Consider the following 26,936-nt stretch of genomic DNA (forward strand, 5'->3'; position numbering starts at 1 on the left):
AAATACAAAACTTAATGTTACGACTGGGACTGTTTAGTGTGGTGTCTCCGGGGTCTTGGGGCTCAGGGGCCCCCCCTGTCTTTTACACTGTATTTACTACTAATAACTTGTTATCACTGATAAACTGAAGCAAGCTTTCTACTCCAACAGCCATGTGCCTTTAACATCTTTAGAATCGTACTGTTGGGGAACTGAAGCTGTTTTGGTTACAGGAACTAAATTTAGGGGAATAAAACAAATGGTTGAGGCTAATAATGGAAGAATGAAGCATTTGTCAGTTCCACTACAGTTCTGTCTATAGGTCAAAAGTGGATGGAAGCAACTCCATTTCCTGGTACACAGTTTGATAAAATAAAAGCTAACTGCATGCTTGAAGATTCTGTCATCTCATAGCTTCAGATAAAGGGGGTTTCCCATTTCTTTTGACATTTCAGCAGTTCTTTGCACTGTTTATTTGAGCGTGTCATTGCAGCTATTACATGTATTGACGTTTGACTCGAATTCTTAGAATGAAAGACAAGTTCAAGCATTCCACATTATGTACGTTAAATAAAGTAAAGTGAGATATGAAGTCAACGGCACTGTCAGTTCATGTCTGGATGATTTCATGCGCTATTATACTACATGCTATTTTATGTTGGAACATATTTAAAGTATCTATCTATCTATCTATCTATCTATCTATCTATCTATCTATCTATCTATCTAGTAATAAGGGAAAAAAACAAGCACCAATACAGCTAAACCAGCTATCAATAAGAACTGGGATAAGCAGGGATGGATATCAAGGGCAAAAATGTACAGGTATATGAAAATGAAAGTCAAAATAAATGATATACGAGGTGTGATCAAAAAGTACGGTGAATGTTGATGCAGAGCACCATCCAAGAGCAATGCAAGACAATTCAATGCAGGTTCTGATGTGTCCATCATAGAGCAGAGTTTGTGAAAAGTTTCAATGAGTTTGATACTGTCAGTCGTTTGTGAGCCACTGTTGAGTTCAAGCGTGTTTTTCAAGTTTGTCGTTAATAATGGATATCGAGCAACACATTAACATGAAATTTTGTTTCAAATTGCAAAAAGCTCAGGAAACCCATCAGATGTTAAAATCGGTTTATGGTGACAGTGCACAAACAATTGAGACTGTTTACAAGTGGTTTGATCAATTCCGTAATGGATCTGACTTGGTTGATGACAAGAAAAGATCAGGATGTCCTTCAACATCTATCTTCTTCTTCTTTCAGCTGCTCCCGTTAGGGGTTGCCACAGTGAGTCATCTTCTTCCATATCTTTCTGTCCTCTTCATCTTGCTCTGTCACACCCATCACCTGCATGTCTTCGCTCACCACATCCATAAATCTTCTCTTAGGCCTTCCTCTTTTCCTCTTACCTGGCAGTTCTATTCTTAGCACCCTTCTCTCAATACACTCAGCATCTCTCCTCTGCACATGTTCAAACCAATACAATCTCGCCTCTCTGACTTTGTCTCCAAACCGTCCAACTTGATCTGACCCTCTAATGTCCTCCTTTCTAATCCTGTCCATCCTCGTCACACCAAATGCAAATCTTAGCATCTTTAAGTCTGCCACCTCCAGCTCTGTCTCCTGCTTTCTGGTCAGTGCCACCGTCTCCAGCCCACATGACATGGTCTCACTACGAGGAAAATGTTGAAATGGTTTCATTCTTCATCATGACAACCCTCTTTGTCACACATCCCTTCTAGTATGACAATTTCTGTCGAATACAAACATTACGCTGTGTCCGTATCCACCTTATTCGCCGGATCTGGCATCGTGTGACTTCTGGCTGTTGCCTAAATTGAAAATGACCATGAAAGGCAAACGATTTCAATCCATTGAGGACATCCAGGCAGTCATGACAGCCCAACTAAAGACACTCTCGAAAGAAAACTTCCAGAACTGCTTCGCAAAGTGGCAGGAGTGTTGGGATAAGTGGATTCGAAGTGGAGGAGAGTATTTTGAGGGTGACTAGTAGTTGTAAATCTTTTACTGTAATAAACGTTTCTTCTTTACAACATTCACCATGTTTTTTGATCACACCTCGTACTAATACAAAGTAAAAGAAATGTTATACTGTGTTCTAAAGATAAGGACATAAATATAAAGTGAACAAACAGTAATAATCAAGCACATGCAGTTACAGTACAGAATGCTGCCGACGCCACTGGTATTGGGAAGTAGCTACCTGAGGACCTGCAAGAGGAGACGAGAGACGAGACCCTGCTGTTCTCCTCTTGTGCAGTTGTGGATCTGGGGGCCTTCTGCTTCTGTTTCTGTCCTGCTCAGATCCTGCTTGTCCTCATCTCTGAAGACATCGGTGAACAGCTTTGCATGACATTTTCAGATTCTTGGCAACTTCTCGCAAGGATTTACCTTCATTTCGCAAACGGCAGTAGACAGACACACGACAAAACTTGGGCCATTGCTGAAGCCAGAACTCGACTTTACAAACGACAGTACCAAGCAGCTCACGGGAGGACAATTGAACAGAATATCGGGTTTCAGTTGCATTAACACGATTACAAAGGTTTCTCTAATAACCATTTCACATTCAAACATAATTAATTAAGAATGAGCTAAAAGAGTTCACCTTTTAGGACTCTGACACTGGAGTGAAATGTAGACAACTGAAAAGTATTCATATCATGACATTAAATCTTTGTTTTCCTTATTATAGCAATTACCTGTATTGACGTATCAAAAAAATGTGTATTTTTTCGCTTACTTTAAGGAATCTTGTCAAGCAAATTCTGCTTACCTCACTGGCAGATATTTTTTGCTAAATAAAAGCAAAACAACTCTCATTTAAAGTTTTCTTATTTTTGGTCTAGTTTTTAAATATGATTTTTTTTTTTGCAGTGCAAATATGTGATGAAAAAATGACCAGTTAGTCAGATTAAACTGTAACGGTTATTTGAAACATAAGTAATGTATTTTTAAATCAACATTAATGATATGTTGTGTGAGAGATGGCTGGCAGTTCATCCCGGCCGACACATCCAGGCCACTAGATGGAGACTTCCCTGCAGCTTAGAGGTGCCCCAGATTCCCGCAGGGCACCATGGGAGATGGAGTTCGGCTTCACAGCCCTGCTGGGTGCCATGGGTGCCGCCATGTGACGCTGCAGGGAGACGGGGGATTTTTATTTTCCCTATAGCCCGAAAGTACTCCCAAGTCATGGGGACGGAAAAACAGAAGTACTTCCGGGCTGAAGAAAAATTATAAGTCTTCATCTGAGCCGGCAGTGCTATTGAATCACGTGGTTGAAGGACAGGGTCATGGACTATTTAAAGGACTATGGGAAACCCGGCAAGCTGAGCCGGAGTTGGGAGGGAGTGTGACAGAGCTGCTGGGAGTGGAGGATTTCTTTATTTGTATTAATTATTGTTGGAGAATTGTGGCGTGTGCGGAGCTTTGTGGACTTTATTGAAGAAAAATATTAAAAGATTCTTCTTGGTGCTTTTACAAGTGTGTCCTGGACGTCTGTCTGGTGGGTTTCACGGGGTAACAGCGACCCCTAGCGTCCACAGTTGATAAAAAAAAAAGTATCCGCTTCTATTAAAAATATTTCTGAAAGATTTCAGGGTGATTCAAAACTTTTGAATAGTACTGTATACATAAGAATAGCAAAAATAATTAACATTAAAGCATACGTAACTGTGTGCCAGCCTGGAGACAATTATTCTCTTTATCATTTACAGACTTGTTTTGTTTTTGACATTATATTTTTTAGCATATTTGTTTCCTTTTGTTTTTAATTTATTTTATTACTTATCTGATGTTGATATCTACTGTATATATTTATATATTAGTGTTTACTTGATTTACACATTTAATATACCTAATTCTTTTGAAAGATTCAAGAGGTGTTATACTGCTGCTCATTTTCACTGTTTATGTTATTTATCCTTTTTCTCAGCTTTGCTTTATTTCATCCAGTATTCTTTTGGACATACCTCAGTTGGTTGGTTGCTCATGTTATTATTAACATATTTCTATTCATGATTAATATTTATACAGTACACACCACTCCCATTTTCTTGATTTTTACCGTATTGATGTTATTTTTCATATTCTTATTTACTAGCCGACGGGCGCCGTAGCATCGGGTGTAAAATAGGAACGGAAAACGGTGAGAAAGGAATTCAGAAATCAAGAAGAAAGAAATACTTCTTGAAAGACGTAGTTGTGAATAGGTGTTTTGCTGGAGACGACAGATAATGAGTCGAAATATCTAACCCTAGAAAAAGCCACGTACAACAATAGTTTTGTTGCATGTATCTTGGGTTGATGGTTCTGAGCATGGAATCTAGCTGGAGAAGTCAATTTTCGCTGCATGCAGAGTTTGCTTTATTTTGTAAGCGTACTTCAGTAGCGTACGCTGTGTCAAAAACATACAACTGTCCATATCTTGGAGAGGTAGAAGTGTTAGCGTATAGTGGAGAGATTTGGTGATAAATTTGCCCGTGTATTTTAAAACAGTATGGTCCGTGGCCAGGAGGTTGAGTTACAGTATCTGTGCACCCATGGAAGCAAACACTAGAGAAGAGTTGTATTCTCGATTGTGTTCACGATAATTTTTAGCTTCTGATGTTTGCTGTGTAAGAAGGTGTTGTAAAGACACAGGTGGCTCCCGCAAAGGTGGTAAAGCTACTTTACCGTCGTGGCAGCACCTCGAGTGCTTGTTGGATGTATTACGCTCAGCAGGCCAGGATAGTGCATGACAGTGTAGTGAACTTCTTATTGCATTTCTGGCACTCATATAGTTGTTAGGAAGAATGCCTTTTCTTGTGTTTAGCAAGTGAGGTTCGCGTTTGAAAAGTTTTGTTGCAGGAATCGCGCTGGAAGAATGTGTTACTGGAGTGGGAGTCAGGTCATTTTTCAGCGGCGTGAATTTTTGTGTGCATTGTGAAATGTTTTGTGCAAGTGTGACACTGAAACAATTTGTCGTTGCAGTGAATTTGCTTGTGTTTGGCAAGACTGTGTTTTATTTTGAAAGGTTTACTACAAATGTCGCAGAGGAAGGTTGTACCAGTAGACAAAACTGTCGTGTTTTGTGGAAGAGAAGAATGAGGAAGAGGACGAATAGGAATCGAGAAATGTCGTGTCGGCTGCGTGTCGGCGGGACAAGTTTTGAAGTGGAAGCAGGACGAACAAGAAGAGAAATATATATCTTATTTATATTTGTGTACTATGCTGTACAATGTTAGGCTATGTTTTCTATATTCTATTGTGAATAAAATAAAATATAAAATATGAGTTTATGAGATTTGCAAATCATTGCATTCTATTTTTACCTCCATTTTACACAGAGTCACAACTGTTTTAGAATTAGGGTTGTATATACAGTATTTATGCCTTTTGACTCTGTGCGGACTTTTGAAAATCCAAAATAAATTAAAACTTGTGGACCAAATCCTTGTTTTTTAGACTCATTAATGGTGTATGTTGTGTAGCCAGACCACCCCAGAGTAGGAAAAGTTCAAAGAAATCATTGAAATCCCACAATTAGTGCGATATTCATGTCCATGATGAGTGTATGTAAACTTTTGACCACACCTGTAAAGGAGTCAGTATGCAGTACTTGACTATAATCAACATTACAACAGACTTTATCTTAATAAACAACTCACTGTAAAATTAAGTTTGATGATCCTTGTGCTATCCCGCCACCAAATTTATTAAAGAAGACATAACAGGAATAGAAGATTGGTTCCAAGTCCATACAGTTGGGGTTCTTTACTTTGAAATCATCTATCACATCAGGAAGCATCGACCTGGTGAGATGAAATACAAGAAGGTACTGTCATAGATCAGAAACATAAATAAAAAATAAAATAAATAAAACAAGTAAACTAATATCATGGCTGTATCTTATTTGAAGAGCCTATAATAATGAAAACTCCAAAGACTGAAGTACACTTTGTTGTGTATTGTGTGTCATTCTGAAGACCATCATCCAAAACTTTGTCATAGGAGTAACAAGCAGGGGCTTTACGTGTGTCTAATGGCTTATACTACTCTGACAGTCTGACGTAACTTGTTCAAAGTACACAGAGCCTTATTGAAAGCAAATCTAAGCATTCAAAATTTTCAAAGAATTTGACACCTCAATTAAATAGTTTGGTCTCATCTGAAGAGAAGATGTCTGTTCAAAATGCAAGTGAGAAAGGAGAGTGACAATTTAAAGCCAACAGGACTGAAAGGGCATGACACGGCTGCACAGTGGGAAATGCTGGCGCCAATACCAGGGCCATTCATTACCTGAGTGTAGTTTGCACAGATTTCCCTGCCACATCACCAAACATATGCTGATTTAGTTGATTTATTATTCCACATTGGTCCTGTGTGAGTGTGGATGTGTGCGTGAATGGGCCCTGTCTTGGGCATTACCGGTACTGCTAGGATAGGATCTGGCCCTTGCAAACCAGAATTAGATTAAAAAGTAAATCTGGAGTCCATTCAATGGAGACAGATCCTCTGTATGCGAACAATGTTAAGAGAGCCAGATCTGCAAGAGACGTGCAACTGGCTAACAGAGGTCTTCATTAGCTCAGAGGCAGAACTTTGGCTTTGATTCCAACAATCTGTATTTGGGTCCCAATTCTGTCATCTCAGAGAGGATGGCACGAGAGAAAGAGAGAGAGAGAGCGAGAGAGAGAATGAGTGAAAGAGAGAGAGAGCGAGTGAGTGAGTGAGAGAGAGAGAAAGTGAGAGTGTGAGTGAGAGAGAGAGAGACAGAGAGAGAGAGAGAGAACAAGTAAGTGAGCAAGAGAGTGAGTGAGACAGAAAGTGAGAGTGAGTGAGTGAGTGAGTGTGGCCAAGAGAGGGAGAGAGAGAGACAGAGAGAACAAGTAAGTGAGAGTAAGTGAGTGAGAGAGAGAGAGCAAGTGAGAGAGAAATAGAGTGATAGTGAGAAAGAGAGTGTGAGAGAGAAAGAGTGTGGGTGTCCCCTCAGTGATTCCTCCTCAGTGAGAAGAAGGTTTGAGAATGCCATGCTATGAAATGGCGGCACTGGCAGCAATTTTAAATGGTAACTCAGTACAGGTGTATGCTTTTGGTTTATCTTACTAGTTGTAATCCTGCTTTTTGGTTTACTTACATTTTAGAAACAAAAACCATTTAAAATGATACTGTACACAATTACTAATGGTAGCATAGATAATTTGAATGAACTTACCATGGTATAAGGTAGAGGGATGCCAAGCTGGCACCTGCAAGTGATCCCAATATAGCAAATAATATAAAACTACTTTTTGATGCAGCAATAATGGCTAAGACTGGAATATAACACTAAAAAAGGAAAAAATGAAATATAGTAAGACCTTAAGTTTAAAAAGCAAATACCATTCACTATACACTTACACTGCAAAAAAATATAATCTAAGCAAGTGAAAAGAATTTATATGAAGACATTAAATCTTGTTTTCCTTATTGTAAGAATTATTGACTTATCAAAACATATATATTTATGATTATTTAGCTCGCTTTAAGAAATTTTGTCAAATACATTTTGTTTACTCCATTGGCAGATTATTTTGCTAAATAAAAGCAAAACAACTCCCATTTACACGTTTTTTAGGTCTAGTTTTTGCATGAGCACATTTTTTCAGTGCAGTCTTTAAAGATCCTCCCTCACAGAACCGTATTAACTAGGAAGTTCATTATTTTTAAAGTTTGTTATTTATTTTACAATACTGGTTTGCACTAAGCACACTTTTATTAACTTACTAGCTACATGTGGTCTTCAAGACAATAAACAACCAGTTTTACTATATGGGTGAACTTACAGAGGCGTCTGCTAAGTGGGCCTGGACAGGACATATCTTGTCCAAAACGGACGTGTAGTCGAATGCATATGTGACACAAACTGAGCGGGACAGGCTGGAACCCATCTCAGATAAACGTGTGGTAGCTCGTGGTGTGAACGTACAGCGTGCATGTAGCACAAAGATGAGTTTGTCTGCTTGGGTTGAATGAGAAGTGCAAGTGCCGGGAAAATGGAAAAGTGCATGCATGTGCCAGCTCACCAAGTGCAAGTCACACTTGCATACACTTCTACATCTTCAGTACAATTCACACCAACTCCCGTGGCTGTGGTTTAGTGTGAGCAGAGCGGACTGCGCCATACACACACATATGCACACACACACACACACACACACACATACGCACACATATATCTTTCAAAGTGAGAACTGAGGTGCATGAAATCACAAAAAAATGTAAAAGTGCATGCATGCACCATCTAGTGGCTGTGGCTGAGTGTGAGGAGAGCAGTCCGTTCCATACACACATACATACATACATAATTACACACACACACACACGCACACACACAAATCTTTTGTTTGTATACATCTAAAGTGGTATTATGAAATTTTATATAATACTGCGTCTCTGGAAGAGTTTACAAAAGATGCCCACGGGGCAGAAAATATAAAAGGCTGTAAAACCTGAATATATTAGCTTTGAGCGATGGAAAATTCCTGCATAAATTAGCATGTATCCAAAGTGTTTTCTTCAAGGTGTACTTGTACTGCTTCATTCTGAGGTTCTGTTCTTATTAAAGAAATTCAGCTTTCGTTATGAGCTTCCTTGTTCAGTATATTAGTATCTAGCCGTCCCCCGTGGCTCTGCCCGCGTAGTAGCGAAACAGGACAAACTTTAAGACTCAATAAACAAAAAGGTATCGCTAGCTAAGCGGAGGCAAGGTACACTGCAAAACACAGAGACAGAGGTAGACCGACTCCCCACTCCTGATGTCACGCTTCCCCCTCCCCTCAGCCCGCAGCCTCTGCCTCGGATTAACTAGAACTCTTAGTGCAAAGTCGCAAAATCAAGCAAATTATAGAAAAAACACTCGATCTAAATCCGTTAAGTAGTTCTTTCATTTGCTAGCTAGGTGGAGGTAAGATACGCCCCGTGGCTGATGCGTGAGTGTGGAGGGCCCGCCCCCCCTTGTCTCAGTCCTCTGCGTCTCTCTCGGATTCACGCAAATAAATCGGTACCACGAGCGAACTATGATACTTAGCGCAATGTGAGTAGTCGCAAAATCAACTGGAATGTTCAAGCAAATTATAGAAAAACCCCCTGATCTAAACCCGTTGAGTAGTTCTCTCATTCGCTAACTAAGTGGAGGTAAGGTACGCCCCGTGGCTGATGCGTGAGTGTGGAGGGCCCGCCCCCCTTGTCTCAGTCCGCTGCGTCTCTATTGGATTCATGCAAATAATTTGGTACCATGAGCGAACTATGATACTTAGCATGATGAGAGAAGTCGCAAAATCAACTGGAATGTTCAAGCAAATTATAGAAAAAAGCCTGCTCTAAATCCGTTGAGTAGTTCTCTCATTCGCTAGTTAAGCGGAGGTAAGATACGCCCGGAGGCTGGTGTGTAAATGTGGAGGGCCTGCCCACCTTGTCTCAGTCCACTGCGTCTTTCTCGGAGTCGCGCAAATAAATCGGTACCACGAGTGAACTATGATTCTTAGTTTGATGAGAGAAGTTGCAAAATCAACCGGAATGTTCAAGCACATTATAGAAAAACGCCTGATCTCAATCTGTTAAGCAGTTCTCTTGTGAAAATTGGACAGACATGCAGACAGACAGACATTGGATTATATATATAGAGAGATGGGGAGTAGTTACTAATTGCTATTTTTCTGAAAGGTTAATGTTACATAATGACTTTCATAGCAGTTCAAGCACTTTGGCTACACTTCATATTTTGCTGCTAATAAATATAGATAATATGCAGTTGCTTCCACACTTGATATGACTGAATAAGAAAGTGACAATGCATTACAGTCCAGCCTTGTTTCTTATCCAAACCTATAAGAGCAACAATAAGCTGATGCAACAGATTTTGAAAGAGGGAGTGAAAAGGAAGGTGAAACAGGAGAGATACATAAACAGAGGAAAATGAAGAGTGCACAGTTGTTGTAAGAGAATTGCTAATGCCCACTGGCAGTGATCCTTAGTCCTATGACATGGCTGTGTATTTTTATGACTGACTTGTTTCACCCACAAATTATTTCAGGATACAATCCCAGCTTTAAAGAGCTGACAGGCGGCTTTTAGAAAGAATATTGATCAGGTGTGACTGCAGCATGGTGTGGCTTCATGGACGTGTAATGTCACAAGATTCACAATGGATTCTTAAATACAGTGTGTGGGATGCCCCTTTGACACTAGATCCGGGGAAGCAGCCATGGGATCCACGCTATGTCCCCGGGAACACTTGGCGGCAGCTCCCCTGGGTTGCATCGGGGCCACAGGCATGGTACTTTGGAGCTCATCCCTGTTGGGTCCCGTGGTCACTTCCTGAGCCCGTGTGGGTGGTAATGCAGCCACACCCGGAAGAGCAGCCTAATTTAGGTTAATTGCCACCTGAAGCACTTCCGGGTGGGCTATAAAGGGAGCCTGCGGCCACTACTCAGGGCGCCAGAGTCGGGAGGAGGAGGAGGAGGACGATGAAGAAGAAGCTGCCTGGGAGGAGTTGGGGAAGAAGTATTTATTGGGTGTGCTTGTGCGGGACTGTGTGTGTGTGTGCCCTGCAGTGGGCTGGCACCCTGCCCGGGGTTTGTTTCCTGCCTTGCGCCCTGTGTTGGTTGGGATTGGCTCCAGCAGACCCTCGTGACCCTGTAGTTAGGATATAGCGTGTTGGATAATGGATGGATGGATGTGCGGGACTGTGCTGTGGCTGGGGGACACGGAGAAGACGTGTCCCACAGCTGAAGAAAAATAAATTATTTTGTTGATTTTTACACGTGCCACCATTGTCAGTCTGTGTTGGGTTGGGCGCCTATATAGCGCCTTTCACAAGTGTTACAGAATTAAGTTCATTTTGTAATTAGTTGTACCCCGGGTAGCTGTTTAATACAAAACCAGCCACTCATCTCTATTTAGTTTCCTAACAAGCAATATGTTCAGTTGGAAAACCATTTAGCTAAATTTCAAATCTTGTCTGCTGCTGAATACTAAAGCATTTTGAAAACATTTACAACAGGCGGTCAGTTAAAAGTATCTTTTTTCATAGGCAGCAAGAGTGCTTGGAAAGGCGCCCATCGCAGACTTACAAAACTACAAAGGAAAACCGTCCGTGTTAAATTAGCATTTCCGATGTGTATATTGAAAGAACATTTAAACAGTAATAGAGTTAATGTAACACACTGGCGATCCTGACGTAGAGGGGCACTGACATCTGGGATCTAATTCTGAAAGGAGCAGCAGTCTGTCACAGGACACTTAAAAATATGCCCACATTTACTCACACGCGCCAATTTAGAGTCGCTAATTAGCACTTTAGTAGAAAGGTGTTACCAATTATAGATACAATAAGAAATCGAGCAAATGACCCCTTTTATTGGCTAACTGAACAGATTACAATATGCAAGCTTTCGAGGCAATTGAGACCCCTACAGCAGACAGTCTGTAATTACAAATATTACAAACCGCCTGAAAAAGGGGCCTGAGTTGTTTCAAACGCTTACATATTGTTAATCTGTTCAGTTAGCCAGTAAAAGGGATCATCTTGCTTAACTTCAAATGAACACTTTGAATGTGAGGTACGAGTTAACTCATATATCACTGAGTCTATCAAGGTGTGACGTACGAAATGACTGGCACCTCAGCATACTGCCAGTATAGGCGCTGGCGATCTCGCTGCCATGTCTCAGTTACCTACTACAGCGCTGCCATCTAGTGGATAGTCATCATTTTTTTTTGGTTTGGTGGAATTTGTGGAAAATCATTTTATAAATAGACAGGCTGTAGTTATGTCATTGAAAAAAAAAGGCATAAAGCTGCTGATGTCTGGAAAGATCTAGATTTGTTGCCAGATAAATACGAGGGGCATTCAAATATCAACAGGAATTTATGACCGACCCTTTTTTTATTGAATATGATGATTCGACTTACACACTGTTTTTCTATGTAGTCTCCTGCCACTGCAATGCACTTGCTCCAATGCTCAAGAAGCTTCTAAATCCTACAAGAATAGAAGTCTTGCACCGCGTCAATAACCTCCTCATTCGACTTGAGTTTCTTCCATCCTAAGAATTCTTTAAGTGGACCGAAGAGAGGATAGTCCCTCTCTGAATGTCTTGCACCAATCATACACTCTACACCAGGGGTGGACAAAGTCAGTCCTGGAGGGCCGCAGTGGCTGCAGGTTTTTGTTCCAACCCAGTCGCTTAATTAACTCTTTGAGGGCTGAATATTTTTTCCCAAAAAAAAATGCAGTTTTCTGAAAAGCACCCAAAGCAAGGGTCTCACACATAAATCAACATAAAATATCAGTTGCTGGGTGTTGTAGCCGCCAGTTCACAGTCCCTTGTGGCTCGAGTTGCTCATGGGGCGGCATGACAGCTGGCAGGAATGTGTGGCAGGCTGGCAGCCAGGCTGTCTTTGTGTGACGGGGGTGAGGACGGTAGCAGTAGTCACAGTCGCAGTGTATCGCAATCTGGTTTCTACCTCATGTCATTATGTGTGGCGGTCTTCACCTACACAAATGTGTTCCGCATCACGATTAGCTGGAGATCGATCAGCTGATGCCAGTACCTCGCCTTCTTTTTTCGATCTCGATCTCCAAATCACTTGCATCAAAATCAGAGCCCAAGGAGTATTTTGCTTTGTGCATTCAATTTGTCCTATCGGTCAAACAGATCAACTGAGGACGCCATCTGTGTGGCTATACATGCTGCTCTCATGCACCTGAAAAAGCCCAACACCTATGTTAGGATGCTCTTCATTGACTACAGCTCTGTATTTAATACCATCATACCTAACCAGCTGATCCAAAAACTCTATGCACTAGGACTTGCTGTGGTGTTATGGGTCCACAGCTCGTTGAGCAAAAGGCCATTCATTTTAAATAGATAATCACCGCACCTGAGGCGGCTTCGTGAGGGGGGCGTTGTTGTAGCGAGCCGCGGGGCAGTCGTCAATGTGGGCGTTTCTCACCGTGTGCACAGGTGAGGAACTGCCCACATTCGTGATTGCTCCCGTGGCTAATGCTACAGCTGTAATGGCCCCTCACGTTTTAAAAAGAAGCGCGAGTCGGTTGTGGGGGAAAAAAAAACGATCGGAGAGAAAAAGGAAAGGAAATAGAGGACGGAGGTTACAGGGAGCGAGTGTGGAAGCAGGCGGTGCCGGAGAGAGACAGACACGCGGTGCGTGCATGTGGTGGCGCGATCGGCCGTGGGCAGCTGTATGGAAGCTGGGTGTTAGGCCAACACCTAGACGTTTGAGTTGAGGTTGCTCCCGCTGAGTGAGCATGTAGCGGGAGTGCCTAGAGGAAAGCGACGAGCCGCAGAAGGCCGTGGAAAGGCAGCGGAAGTCGGGAGGCTTGGTGGTGGAGTCCCCAATGTGAGCGTCCTGGCTATTGGGGTAATCAAGTCTCGGGGACTGGGATGAGTGCCAGACCGAAGCCAGGGATCGGGAGGTCTCCAGTCTCGGGTGTGTTGTAGGAGGGCAGCTGCAGAGAGCGTCTTGCCTGCTGCTTGGCCCAAACGGGATAAGCAGGTGAGACGCTAACAGAAGAGCACCGGATTTGTTGTTGGTTTTTAAGACTGCTTCCTAAAAGAAGATTTTAACCTCTCGTTTTTAAGGATGTGTTTTTTTTCTGTTTATTGATTTTTAACCTCCACGTGTTCTTTTTATGGGTTATTTATTTAATGAACTGTGAAGAACTGCACTATTTATGGAACACTGTTTTTGACTGTTTTTAATAAAAGCACTGTTGCACTTTTTACCTTCCCCTTGCTGGAATTATTTGCCTCCACTGACTAGCTCACTCGGTTACATTATCGACGGTGTTGGGTTCAAGTGCTTCCAAACAGCCATGGGAGCGTGGAGCCAGAACCCACATCGTCACACTTGCTCTGTCCATATGCAACTGGTTACTGGATTTTCTCACCAACCGCCCCGAGTCTGGCAGGATGGGCAGACACACATCCTCCACCCTTACCCTGAGCACTGGTGTGCCACAAGGATGTGTACTAAGTCCCCTTCTCTATGCACTCTTCACCCATGACTGTCAACCCATTCACCAATCAAACATTATTGTTAAATACGCGGATGATACGACTGTCAATGGGCTTGTAACAGACAACAATGAAGCTGCATATAGGGAAGAGGTTCAGAATCTGACAGAATGGTGCAAGACTGACAACCTGGTCTTAAATACCAAAAAGACCAAAGAAGTTATTCTGGACTTTAGGACCACCAAAAAGACCAATCACAGTCTGATAACAATCAATGCAGATGGTGTGGAGAGAGTTTCCAGCTTTAAGTTTCTAGGAGTCACCATCTCAGAGGACCTGTCCTGTGCTGACAACAACTTGGCTGTAATAGGCAAAGCACAACAACACCTCGATTTTCTCAGGAAGCTAAGGAGAGCTGAGCTCCCCCAGAAGCTGCTGGTTAATTTCTATAGATACACTATAGAGAGCATCTTAACTAACTGCATGATGGCCTGCAGGTACAACAGCTGCACCAAGGCTGCTAAAAAGAGCAGAGGCCATTATTGGGACTGAACTGCCATCACTTGAACTCTTGTATAAGACTCGCTGTGTGTGGAGGGCCAAAAACATTCTCAAGGACAAAACTCATCCTGGAAATTCTTTGTTTGAGCTCCTCCCGTCAAGAAGACGCTTTAGGTCAATCTGTGTACGCACAAAGACACCAAAAAAGAGCTTTTTCCCATCTGCCATAAACTTTCTGAACTCTGAATCTCCTCAGTCTGAGATCATTTTTAATTGAACATCTGCAATAAGCTATATTGGTAATGTGTAACATACTAATGTAATACAATATCCATCCATTATCCAGCCCGCTATATCCTTACTACAGGGTCACGGGGGTCTGCTGGAGCCAATCCCAGCCAACACAGGGAGCAAGGCTGGAAACAAACCCCAGGCAGGGTGCCAGCCCACCGTAGTACTAATGTAATACAATATATGATATGTAATGCACTATTCATTAACAGGTGCAATAACAACTTATGCTGCTGTACTTTGAGTAATAATAATTTGCTCTGCTTACTTGATCACTTAACACTGTACACGACATATTTGGAATTATTTGACTTTTCTTTAAATGCACCTTGGGGCTGTCACAAAAAGTAATTTCGTTGTGTTACACAATGGCAGAAAAGTGCTTGAACTTGATCTCTCGCCAGACGTCGATGCAGTTTTTGTCGTTGTTTGCTCTTCACAACTACCGCAAGTGCAGGGAATCTCGGCCAAACCAAGGAAGCTAACTTTCCCTCTAGCAAAGAGAGTCGAACTAAAACATAACGGCGAGTTTTGTCACCGTTTGCAGTAGCTTCCTGCTCTCAACCCCTCCTGTTGACCAAAGTCAACATCCACCCTGAAAGAGTTAAAAACCAATCCTTGTCAATTATTTAATTTCATGGCTTGCTAGTGCTTTAACTCTGCCATGTCAAGTCATTTGCATATCTCAGATTATTTTTCCTTTCTAAGGATATCATCCAAATGATTTGAAGCCAAAAACAGACGAGTTATTCTCAGTCCTTCACTTTTTTCCCTTCACTTTCTTCCTAGTATTTAATTAAACCCAATAGTGCATGATAAATACACACAGAGGTGTAAACGGTAACAAGCTAAATGGGGAAATGCTGGACTCTTTTGTCATTTGCATGTTATTGGTAATTAGGAGCAATTAAAAACCAACACTACAGCTGTTTAAGACTAAAATAAGCAATAAGGGTTCAAAATCTGAACGAGCGAGACAACTACAGTGAAGCAGGAGTGTCACTTGAGCAATAAGGGCTTCTTATTAAGCAACTGAGTTGGAAGAAAAACCTGCCGCCACTGCGGCCATCCAGGACTGACGTTGCCCACCCGTGCTCTAGACTGACAGAGACACTCATTCCCAAATGGATTTTTAAGTCTCGAATAAGTCTGAGATGGAAAGACTCCTTCATTTGTCAAAAATGTAATAATGATTCGCTGCGTAACACTACTGTGTACCTCCTGCACCAACACGTTGATTACAACAGACAGGAAGAGGGGGAGAGCAGCTAGCCCTACTAACGACAAGTTCAGAGATGCATGTGTTTGTCCAATGAGTCGCGTCTGCCTTGCATTCTTTATAAGAACAGAGCCTGAAAATTCCTGTTTATAATTGAGCGCCCCTTGTATTTTGATTATAATGACAGTAATCGAGATGGTGGCAATCAATTGGAGGATGTGAAGCCTGTAGGTTCTGGCCTTGACGTGGATAGCTGCTCCAAAGACGTTTCTTCACTTGTCACGACTGTCAGGACAGCACTGGACATTCTGCCACCCACTGAGCGCAAACAGTCACCAACTGCCAAACGTGTGTGCAACAAGCGTGGACAGCGCAGAGAAACGTACGACATTTACGGCACGTGTTCTTGTAAGCTTGCACTCTGTGTGGTGCCATCCTTCAAGCTCTCTCATTCAAATGCAGACTTTTAGACACGTTATCTGGTGGAAAAAAAAAGTAATTTACAGTTTACAGTGGATTTATTTACATTTTCTGAATTTTGATCGAAAATAAAATAATAACTTTGCATTTTTAAATTTTAAATCCCGGCTGAAGTCTCACTATTTCAGTTTAGCACACCCTGACTAGAGCTGCTGATTAACTGTACAGACTGCTTCTCTGTTGTTAGTCATTAGCACTAAAACATAAGTAACATGATGGTTATAATTGGATACTAACCCTCACCTACTCTGTTTCTCTTCTCGGTACTCAAATGTGGCACTTGGTGCCATGGCCCACCTGCCAAGTTGTTTTGCCTGCCTAATGTAAAGTCATCCCTGATGGAGGATCGCAGGAATCGTGGGGATTGGCTGGCCAAGCAATGTTTCAGCTGTGGAATGGCCAATAGGGGGAGGCAGCTTGATGGCTGAGATCTCCAGGACTATAAACAAATCCAAATTATATTATGTGATATCATCTACTGTTAAACTCTGCTCCGAACTTGTAAAATTTTTATTTTTATACTGTATTGAGGTATTTGTTCTGTTCTGTGTATTTTATTGTATTGACCCCCGTTCTTTTTGACACCCACTGAACGCCCAACCTACCTGGAAAGGGGTCTCTCTTTGAACTGCCTTTCCCAAGGTTTCTTCCATTTTGTCCCTACAAGGGTTTTTTTTGGGAGTTTTTCCTTGTCTTCTTAGAGAGTCAAGGCTGGAGGGCTGTCAAGAGGCAGGGCCTGTTAAAGTGCCATTGCGGTAGTTTCTGTGTGATTTTGGGCTCTACAAATAATAAATTGTATTGTATTGTATTGTATTTTTACTAGTTTTGATAGAGTTCAATATGTATTATATGTGTGCAGACCTATACTGCAACATCCTGGGAATAAATGTCCCAGAAGTCAATGTGTTAAGCTAACAACTGTTGCTTAGCAACTGATAAACAACTGACTATCTTGAAATCCACCACTTTATTTATTTATTATAGAAACTGATTGAAATTTCTATGTCAGAAACTCCAGACATCAATAGAAATGAAAGAGCAAAAGGAACATGTGACACAATGTCTCTATCACTATATGATGGTCTTCAACACAGAGAGGTGGAAACAGATTCACTTTATTGACTACAGCTTTGTTTTAACACAATTCATCACTCTGAACCTTTTTGACAAAATGATAAACGATCCATCTTGATGTGATTAACTATTTGGTTTCCATTCTAACAGGCAAGTGATGAAACTGAAATACAACCTCTGTAAGCCATCACCATGAACTGAGATGCTTCACAAGATTTGTGTCTTATCGCAACTCTTTCATTTAACACCCACGAAGAGCTGCTCTCTTAATGCAGACTCTGTAGGAAAGTCAAGTGTGTTGATGGCAGCAGCCGCAGCACACTTCTCAGCTGAAGTGATCACAATCATTCATTCAGCCATGAAGTCAAAGAAGTAGTCAAGCAGTGGTGGTATAGGAGTACATTCGGTATTTTAAGGGATATATGGGATTGCTTATCGTTCTGATTGAACAGACTTTTTGTAAATCTTGTAATATCATTTTAATGAAACTTATGCCAGAATGTCATATTAGTCAACTTCTTCTTTCTTGTATTTTTCTGAATCAAATAAAGAACATTTTACAAAAAAATGCTGCCTTAATAATGAATGGGGAACACAGTTTAGGTTCTTCTACTCTACTTCTTTGGGTCTTCTTGACATTTATGAAGCATCAGTAGTCGGTTATTCATCTCTCACATGATGCTAAGATGACTTGTTAATATGAAGGATCCACAAGTCTTATACTGAATATGGAATATCAAAAGAAATGTGTCTCCGCTAAGCAACCTCAGACCAGCAGTCCAAAGTGATGCTTTCTTACTAGGTCACATTGCAGAGATCAATACTGTTTTCCTCTAGGTGGCGCTAGCTCCCTAGTTGGAAAAAGTTCTTTTGCAATTGCGGCATCTTAAGTAACCCGAAGCTATATAGATATAATATTAAAAGGCGATACCTCTCCCATAGTGATAAGGCGGTAAGAAATCACATAAGAGAAAATAACTTGGCTTTCTTTAATGGCGGTTTACGCGGCATTACAGACGAGGAAGTCATAGCAAGACTTTCATTAAGGTGGGATCTCGATGTATACAGTCTGCCATTTTTTTCACTGCGCTGGAAGGATTTTCAGGATTGGATGCCATTATGTCCCATCCGTCCGTCGGCTTCAAAGGTGTGCCGGGCAATGTTCCAAGGCTTTATACTCTTTCTCCATGTGCAGGCCCGCACTTAGGTAAATCATGCCATTCCAAACAAGGCAAAGAGAGAATTTAATTTCATGCTGACCCTGACACACAGAAATAGTACAATGCCCATTTTCGCAGTTGTCCCTTTCTTGTCTTCTAATGCTTGCCTAGCTGAACTAAATGATGTGCTAAATCTGGCCTTGTGTTAGCTGTGCATGTGAGAAGAAGCAGATTTAAAATATTTGCACTGAGCACATTGACATTAAACTTATATTCTGACTACAAATACACACTTCACTGAAGCTTTGTAAGTGTCATGAAGGCCCAAAGGAGTGGGTGTTAAGGTCTTGATACTTAAGAGTAAATGAGTAGCAGATGCATTTTTGTGATAGCTAAACCAGTGGTCTCCAACTCCAGTCCTGGAGGGCTGCAGTGGCTGCAGGTTTTCATTCTAATCCTTTTCTTAATCAGTGATCAGTTTTTGTAGCTAATTAACTCCTTTTCCTTTCATTTTGATTGACATGTTTTTTTTAAGATTTGTTCCCCTGAATTTCTTCTGCGGTGGGCTGGCACCCTGTCCGGGGTTTGTTTCCTGTCTTGTGCCCTGTGTTGGCTGGGATTGGCTCCAGCAGACCCTCGTGACCCTGTAGTTAGGATATAGCGGGTTGGATAATGGATGGATGGATGGATGAATTTCTTCATCGTTCCTCTGAATTGCTTCATTTCCCAAACAGAAATGAAATGTGAAGTACGTGAGCCAACAGGAGACCAACTAAGTCAGGGCCTCAAACTCCAACCAATTTCACTCCAACCAGTTGCTTAATTAGGCGCTGATTCTTGTTGTCTGCTCTTGTTGTGCAATGCCAAACATTTCCAAACTTGTTGATTTCCTCTTTTCTAAGAGCACACTGTTAAAATGTTTTGGGGGACCCGAGCAGATCAACACTACTGAGACCTTCATCTTTTTTTGTTTTCAGATAGTGTATGTATAGATAGTGTAAGACCTCAGTATGTGCGTCTCTGCAGGTGGGAACTGCAGGTCTGACATTGTGGTCAGCAACACAGGAGCACAGCAGGGGACTGTACTTTCTCTGGTCCTGTTCAGCCAACATACATCAGACTTCCAATACAACTCAGAGTCCTGCCACGTGCAAAAGTTCACTGACGACACTGCTATGGTGGGCTGCATCAGGAGTGGGCAGGAGGAGGAGTACAGGAACGTAATCAAGGACTTTGTTAAATCGTGCGACTCAAACCACTTACCGCTGAACACCAGCAAAACCAAGGAACTGGTGATGGATTTTAGGAGGACCAGGCCCCTCATGGACCCCGTGATCATCAGAGGTGACTGTGCAGAGGGTGCAGACCTATAAATACCTGGGAGTGCAGCTGGATGATAACTTGGACTGGACTGCCAATACTGATGCTCTTTGCAAGAGAGGTCAGAGCCGACTATACTTTCTTAGAAGGCTGGCGTCCTTCAACATCTGAAATAAGATGCTGCAGATGTTCTACCAGACATTTGTAGTGAGTGCCCTCTTCTATGTGGTGGTGTGCTGGGGAGGCAGCATAAAGAAGAGGGACGCCTCACGCCTGGACAAACTGGTGAGGAAGGCAGGCTCTATTGTAGACACGGAGCTGAACAGTTTGACATCTGTGGCGGAGTGACGGGCACTGAGCAGGCACCTGTCAATCATGGAGAATCCACTGAACAGGATCATCTCCAGACAGAGGAGCAGCTTCAGAGACAGACTGCTGTCACCGTCCTGCTCCACTGACAGACTGAGGAGACCCCACACTATGTGACTTTTCAATTCCACCCTGGAGGGTAAACATTAACATTTTACAAAGTTATTGTCTGTTATACCTGCACTTTTATCACTCTTTAATTTAATATTGTTTTTATCAGTATACTGCTGTGGGAGTATGTGAATTTCCCCTTGGGATTAATAAAGTATCTATCTATCTATCTATCTATCTATCTATCTATCTATCTATCTATCTATCTATCTATCTATCTATCTATCTATCTATCTATCTGATGGTCACAGTTTGCTGCTCATATTTTGGCTCATTTTGTATCTCATTATTTTTGGCTGCTAAATAAGAAAAATAAACAATTAAGGGATCTGAGTCTCGAAGAGAAAGTCAAAGTAATTTAATTCAAAAGAAGTTAATTAGCAGGAAAAACAGGTCACTAATTAAGAAAAAGGTTAGAATGAAAGCCTGCACCCCTCCAGGAGCAGAGTTGGGGACCCCTGACCTAAACTAATGTGTTACCAATAAATGAAATGTCAAGAATAAAGTAAAGATTTGAGGATGAACTTTAAGCAAGACAAAAAAACGACACCCTGCTTTGTACAAGAATGCATTTCTCTCACTCTAACATGTCAACCCATTTGTTATTATTAAAAATGCTCGACACAGACTATTCCTTCTGAGACAATGAAAGAAGTTTGGCGTGTCAAAGGACGTCACAACCATTTTCTACACGTCCACGACAGAAACTGTTCTGACCTTCTTTATCTGTGTCCAGAGGTGGTAGCGCCAAAAAAACTAAACCTAACCACTGTAACTGTGAGATACATGAACTTCACATCTGGACTTTAAGCACTAACTACATTGATGTTGTGAAATAGTACTTACTCTTGCCAGAACGTTGTATGCTTGTATTGATGTTTCATTTGAATGAGCTTCCCTCAATCAAATTCAATGCAATCTGTTATGCAGATGTTATGGCAATAAAGTATTTAGATAGATAGATAGATAGATAGATAGATAGATAGATAGATAGATAGATAGATAGATAGATAGATATGAAAGGCACTATATAATAGATAGATAGATAGATAGATAGATAGATAGATAGATAGATAGATATGAAAGGCACTATATAATAGATAGATAGATAGATAGATAGATAGATAGATAGATAGATAGATAGATAGATAGATAGATAGATATGAAAGGCACTATATAATAGATAGATAGATAGATAGATAGATAGATAGATAGATAGATAGATAGATAGATAGATAGAGCAGTATTTAGGCTTACTGTACTTTGTTTTACTTTACATTAACCTGTTATACAGTCAATTACAATATAATTGTATTCACTTGTACACATGGCCCATAATACACTGATTTTTGAGGCCCTTGCTAATCAGGAAATGTTCTAGTAGAAAAGTTTATGATGCATAAAGACCAGGGCTGGATTTTAAGGAGGGTAACAAGTGGCCACCATACGCAGGTTATGCTGGTACATATAAAACTTTTCTATTTATTCCCAAGAGATACGGCTAAAAACAATGCAGAGAGAACAAGCAAAGTGACTACATTGTCTTCCGCAATACATATTGTAAGCCACTTCTTAAAAATGCCAACAGCCAATTGTCAAATTAAATGAAGAAATACAAATATGAGGGGAGTAATGTTGTGTTCAGGCAGTACAAATAAATTGTAATTACTTACTGATAAACCAACAAAAAGAATGGTCTTCTTGCCAAATCTTCCCAGCAGCAACTGCCATATGGGAACAGACAGTGTAGCAGCAACCTGTAATGAGAAAAAAAAAATATGTTGACTTTATTGTCTGGAAAGTCTTCTTCTTTCGGCTGTTCCCGTCATGGGTTCCCACAGCGGATCATCTTCTTCCATTTCTTTCTGTCCTCTCCATCTTGCTCTGTCATACCCCCACCTGCTTGTCCTCTCTCACCACATCCATAAACCTTTGCTTAGGCCCTCCTCTTCTCCTCTTCCATGGCTGCTCTATCCTTAACATCCTTCTCCCAATATACTCAGCATCTCTCCTCTGCACAAGTCCAAACTAACACAATCTCGCCTCTCTGACTGTCTCCCAACCGTCCAACCTGAGCTGGCCCTCTAATGTCATCATTCCTTATCCTGTCCATCCTCGTCACACCCAATTCAAATCTTAGCATCTTTAACTCTTTCACCTCCAGCTCTGTCTCCTGGTTTCTGGCCAGTACCACTGTCTCCAACCCATATAACATAGCTGGTCTCACTACTGTCCTGTAGACCTTCCCTTTCACTCTCGCTGATACCCGTCTGTCACAAATCACTCCTGACACTCTTCTCCACCCACTCCATCCCACCTGCACTCCCTTCCACAATCCCTGTTACTCTGTACTGTTGATCCCAAGTATTTAAACTCATCCATCCTTTGCCAACTCTACTCCTTGCATCCGCATCATTCCACTGACCTCCCTGTCATTCACACACATTTATTCTGTCTTGGTGGTCCTAATGACCACCATAATGTCATCTAATATAATAATCCTACATGACTCCAATCACAGACAAAAAGCAAAACAAATGTCATAAAATATTATGCATCAGACAAGAATATATGTATGTGTGTGCGTGTGCATGTGTGTGAGTGTTAGTTGGCTTTGCACTATCAGCTACTGTTTTATATTTTGATAGATAACAATAAGTCAAAATGAGCACAAAAAAATGACATTCAAATGCATTTAACAGCAATGTGAAATGTTACTGATGTGGTAATTAAGCTGAAAACTCCATACGTACCAACATGATAACCACTAAATGTTGGAACGAATGGCCAAGGCCTGCCGCATGAGTAGAAAATAGGGCAAAGTTTCCCTGAGCCATCTGAAAAAGAAAAAAAATGATTAATTCGTTCAAGAGCACATCATTGTGTCACAGATCATGGTAAAGGCCGGCAAGTTTGTCAAAGAGAAAAGCAATTTTTAGAATGTCAAGTATGTGGTCAGTTAACATTTTATCTGGTCAAGTAACGTCATACTAGATGACTACAGATAATTCACTTGAAACCAAGCCTACTCGGAAATCTCCACACTAGAACTACCAGTAAGTTAACTGTTTGTAGATTTATCACAGATAAGTAACTGGGAAACAATGTGAAAAACTGACATTAAGTATTTTGTGAGAGCAAAAATAGATAGATAGATAGATAGATAGATAGATAGATAGATAGATAGATAGATAGATAGATAGATAGATAGATAGATGTGAAGGACACTGTATGATAGATAGATAGATAGATAGATAGATAGATAGATAGATAGATAGATAGATAGATAGATAGATATGAAGGACACTATATGATAGATAGATAGATAGATAGATAGATAGATAGATAGATAGATAGATAGATAGATGTGAAGGACACTATATGATAGATAGATAGATAGATAGATAGATAGATAGATAGATAGATAGATAGATAGATAGATAGATAGATGTGAAGAACACTATATGATAGATAGACAGATAGATAGATAGATAGATAGATAGATAGATAGATAGATAGATATGTAAGGCAGTATAAGATAGATAGATAGATAGATAGATAGATAGATAGATAGATAGCATATTCCTTGAACACCACAAACAAATGTGCTTATACAGGGCCAAAGAATGTGTCCTCACAGAAATAAATGTAGCCATTGTGACCAGTAGGGGGCATTGCAGAACCCCAAACACAACCAGAACTACACAAGTCCAAGGTGCAAACACATGCTTTATTGTGCTCAAATACCTCTCACAGGCTTCTCTGAACATTGCGCAAGTACAATTACAGAAAGTCTTTTTCCTTCTCTCTGTCTCCTCCATCAGTGACCTTCGTCCTCATCTACCCGACTCAACTGAATTGAGGAAGAGTGGCTTCCTTCATACCGGACCCAGGAGTACTTGCACATTGCATCCAGGAGGCACTTCCCGGTCAGGTGGAACCACCTGAAAAGGAGGAGACTTTCTCCCCACAGGTCCCTCTGGTGGCTCCCATGAGACTCAGCATGGCTGCCTATTGGAAGTCCAATTCCCATGAAGCCCTGTGGGAGTGTATACGTGAGACCCGCCAGACAGCTGCTGCCACCTGTCAGACTGGGGGAGAAATGGCTCTGGGAGGTGGTCTTCTTGCATCCTTCCATTATAAAGGTGTTCCAGCTGGGTAAGGAATCATTCATCCTGGTCGGGATGCCAGCCAACCCCTGCCTTCTATGACACCATCCATCCTTTCAGTGCAGTTAGGCACAAAGCACAACTCCGGGTAACCAATAAAGAGTCATTCTGGAGTTGAGTTGTGATTGCTTCCTCAGGTTGAGATTAGTCATTTAAAGCAGTTCAGGAATCAAGTGAGGATGGACAAATATTGAGAAACTCAGGGGAAGACATGGGGTATGCTGGAAGTGCTATATCTTAGACAGTCTACTGACCCAGAAGTAATGGCATACGGTACACCAGTAGAAATCTGTTAGTGAGGAGAAATGTTTGTACTGTATAGAACTTTTTCTGTGATTTAGCGCTTTAGGATATCAGCTTTTTGTACTTGTAGCAAAAGTGATGCACATGTTGTAGCGGTGTGGTTGGGAGTGGGCATTCTGTTAGCTTCTGACATAACATGTCACATGGAGGTATGACTGTGGAGATGGAAAAAATGGAGGCAAAGAATGAACCAGAGTTGAAAAGAAGGCTGCTATTTTACTGCCAGTTTGCACCGTATTAACACAATTAGATGATTTTGGCAACTGCTCAGTGAGGGGAGTGCACACAAGCCGAATACTATCCTTAAGTATTATTTTATATTATTTTTATGTACTATAATAAACTTGGATGGCACTACAGACTAGATGCAGTGAATGAGAAATGTCAAATAATTTTGTAGTCATGTGACTATCGATCATCTGGGTTCCACTGAAAAGGGCATCACATGCCTTAGGTTGGCCACCCCTGTCCTACACTCTCCTGTCTTTAACCAGGGTATCAACGATGTCTGAACAGAAATCTTCCAGAACAGAGAAGTCCCCAAAGAATAAAATTTAGAAAAAACGAATGCTAACCTGGAAAGCCAAGGACGAGAAGAGAAATCCACAAATCAGCCTCAGGTAGGCTTTGTGAGTGATGACACATCTTAGTCCAGAAAAGAAGTGCAACTTGGATTGTCCCAAAGGAGTAAGAACACCTGCAGTGCAGAGATTATATTACAGCAAACAATTGTATTGAAGTCATCCAAACAATGGAAACTCTTCACATTTGCCTTCATACTGAATAAAAAAAGGGAAATCAGTGATGTTTTTCATTTTTAGATTTGTTAAAGTGAAATTTCTAACCTGCTTAACTATGGAAAGAAAATGACAGATCATATAAAAGTTGATTAAAGCATGTAGGATAATGGCTATAATTGGAGACATTTTCAAATTGTAAGAGTTAATTTAAGGAATCTATGCATTTTAAATGAATTAAATACATTTTTTATGAGCGCCCTACAATTTTATTTTTAGTCACATATGATCAACAAAATCATAGTACAAGAAAAAAAAAAAGTTTACTTTTTAGTGCGTTTTTGAATAAAATCATGTCACTTAAAAAGCTACACAGTTCTCAGCACATTATAAAAACCATGACTTTGGTGGGAAGGTGATTTGACAGAAATGACTTTAGCGACAGAGTGGAATCGAACCTACGATCTTAAAGTGAAACGTAACATTCATTCAGGTTCATTTCACAAAATCCTACCCACCATGAAAACTCGTACTGTAAATTTTTGCATTTGTCTATTGGAGAATCGAACCTTCAATCTTTCTTAGTAACGGCCAACACTTTGTCCACTGAGCCAATATCACCAAATCACTGAAAAGAGTATTTTGCCAAATTTGTATACAGTGATCCCTCACTATATCGCACTTCGACATTAGCGGCTTCACTCCATCGCGGATTTTAAATGTAAGCATATCTAAATATATATCACGGATTTTGCGCTGGCTCACGGATTTCTGCGGACAATGGGTCTTTTAATTTATGGTACATGCTTCCTCAGTTTGTTTGCTCTGTTGATTTCATACAAGGGGCGCTATTGGTGGATGGCTTAGAAGCTACCCAATCAGAGCATGTATTACATTTTAAATAAAACTTCTCAGTGATATAAGATATGCTTCTCGCGCGGTGCTTGATTGTTTGCTTTTCTCGTTCTCTCTCTATCTCTCTCTCTCTCTCTCTGACATTCTCTGCGCCTGACGGAGGGGGTGTGAGCAGAGGGGCTGGTTGCACAGAAGCTGTTTGCTTAGAAGATACGGACGCACCTCTACAAAATGCCGCTTTATCGCGGTGCTTCTGCATATTTAAAAGCCCAAAAGCACGTATTGATTTTTTGATTGTTTGCTTTTCTCTCTCTCTCTGACATTTTCTACTCCTGACATGCA

At 41.1% G+C, this 26,936-nt stretch overlaps 1 protein-coding gene across 1 annotated transcript in view; it reads right to left on the bottom strand.

Moving 5' to 3' along the window:
* LOC120538374 (sodium-dependent lysophosphatidylcholine symporter 1-like) overlaps nucleotides 1-26,936 on the bottom strand; it is a 103,240-nt gene that overhangs the window by 25,899 nt on the left and 50,405 nt on the right. The window contains exons 8-12 of the mRNA XM_039767864.1: nucleotides 25,578-25,699; nucleotides 23,284-23,367; nucleotides 22,204-22,287; nucleotides 7,201-7,313; nucleotides 5,654-5,797 (exon numbers count right to left, since the gene is read on the bottom strand). Of these exons, the coding sequence (XP_039623798.1) occupies nucleotides 5,654-5,797; nucleotides 7,201-7,313; nucleotides 22,204-22,287; nucleotides 23,284-23,367; nucleotides 25,578-25,699 (547 nt within the window). The remainder of the gene's footprint in view (nucleotides 1-5,653; nucleotides 5,798-7,200; nucleotides 7,314-22,203; nucleotides 22,288-23,283; nucleotides 23,368-25,577; nucleotides 25,700-26,936) is intronic.

This window comes from Polypterus senegalus, chromosome 10 (genome assembly GCF_016835505.1).
Source record: "Polypterus senegalus isolate Bchr_013 chromosome 10, ASM1683550v1, whole genome shotgun sequence".
NCBI lineage: Eukaryota > Metazoa > Chordata > Cladistia > Polypteriformes > Polypteridae > Polypterus > Polypterus senegalus.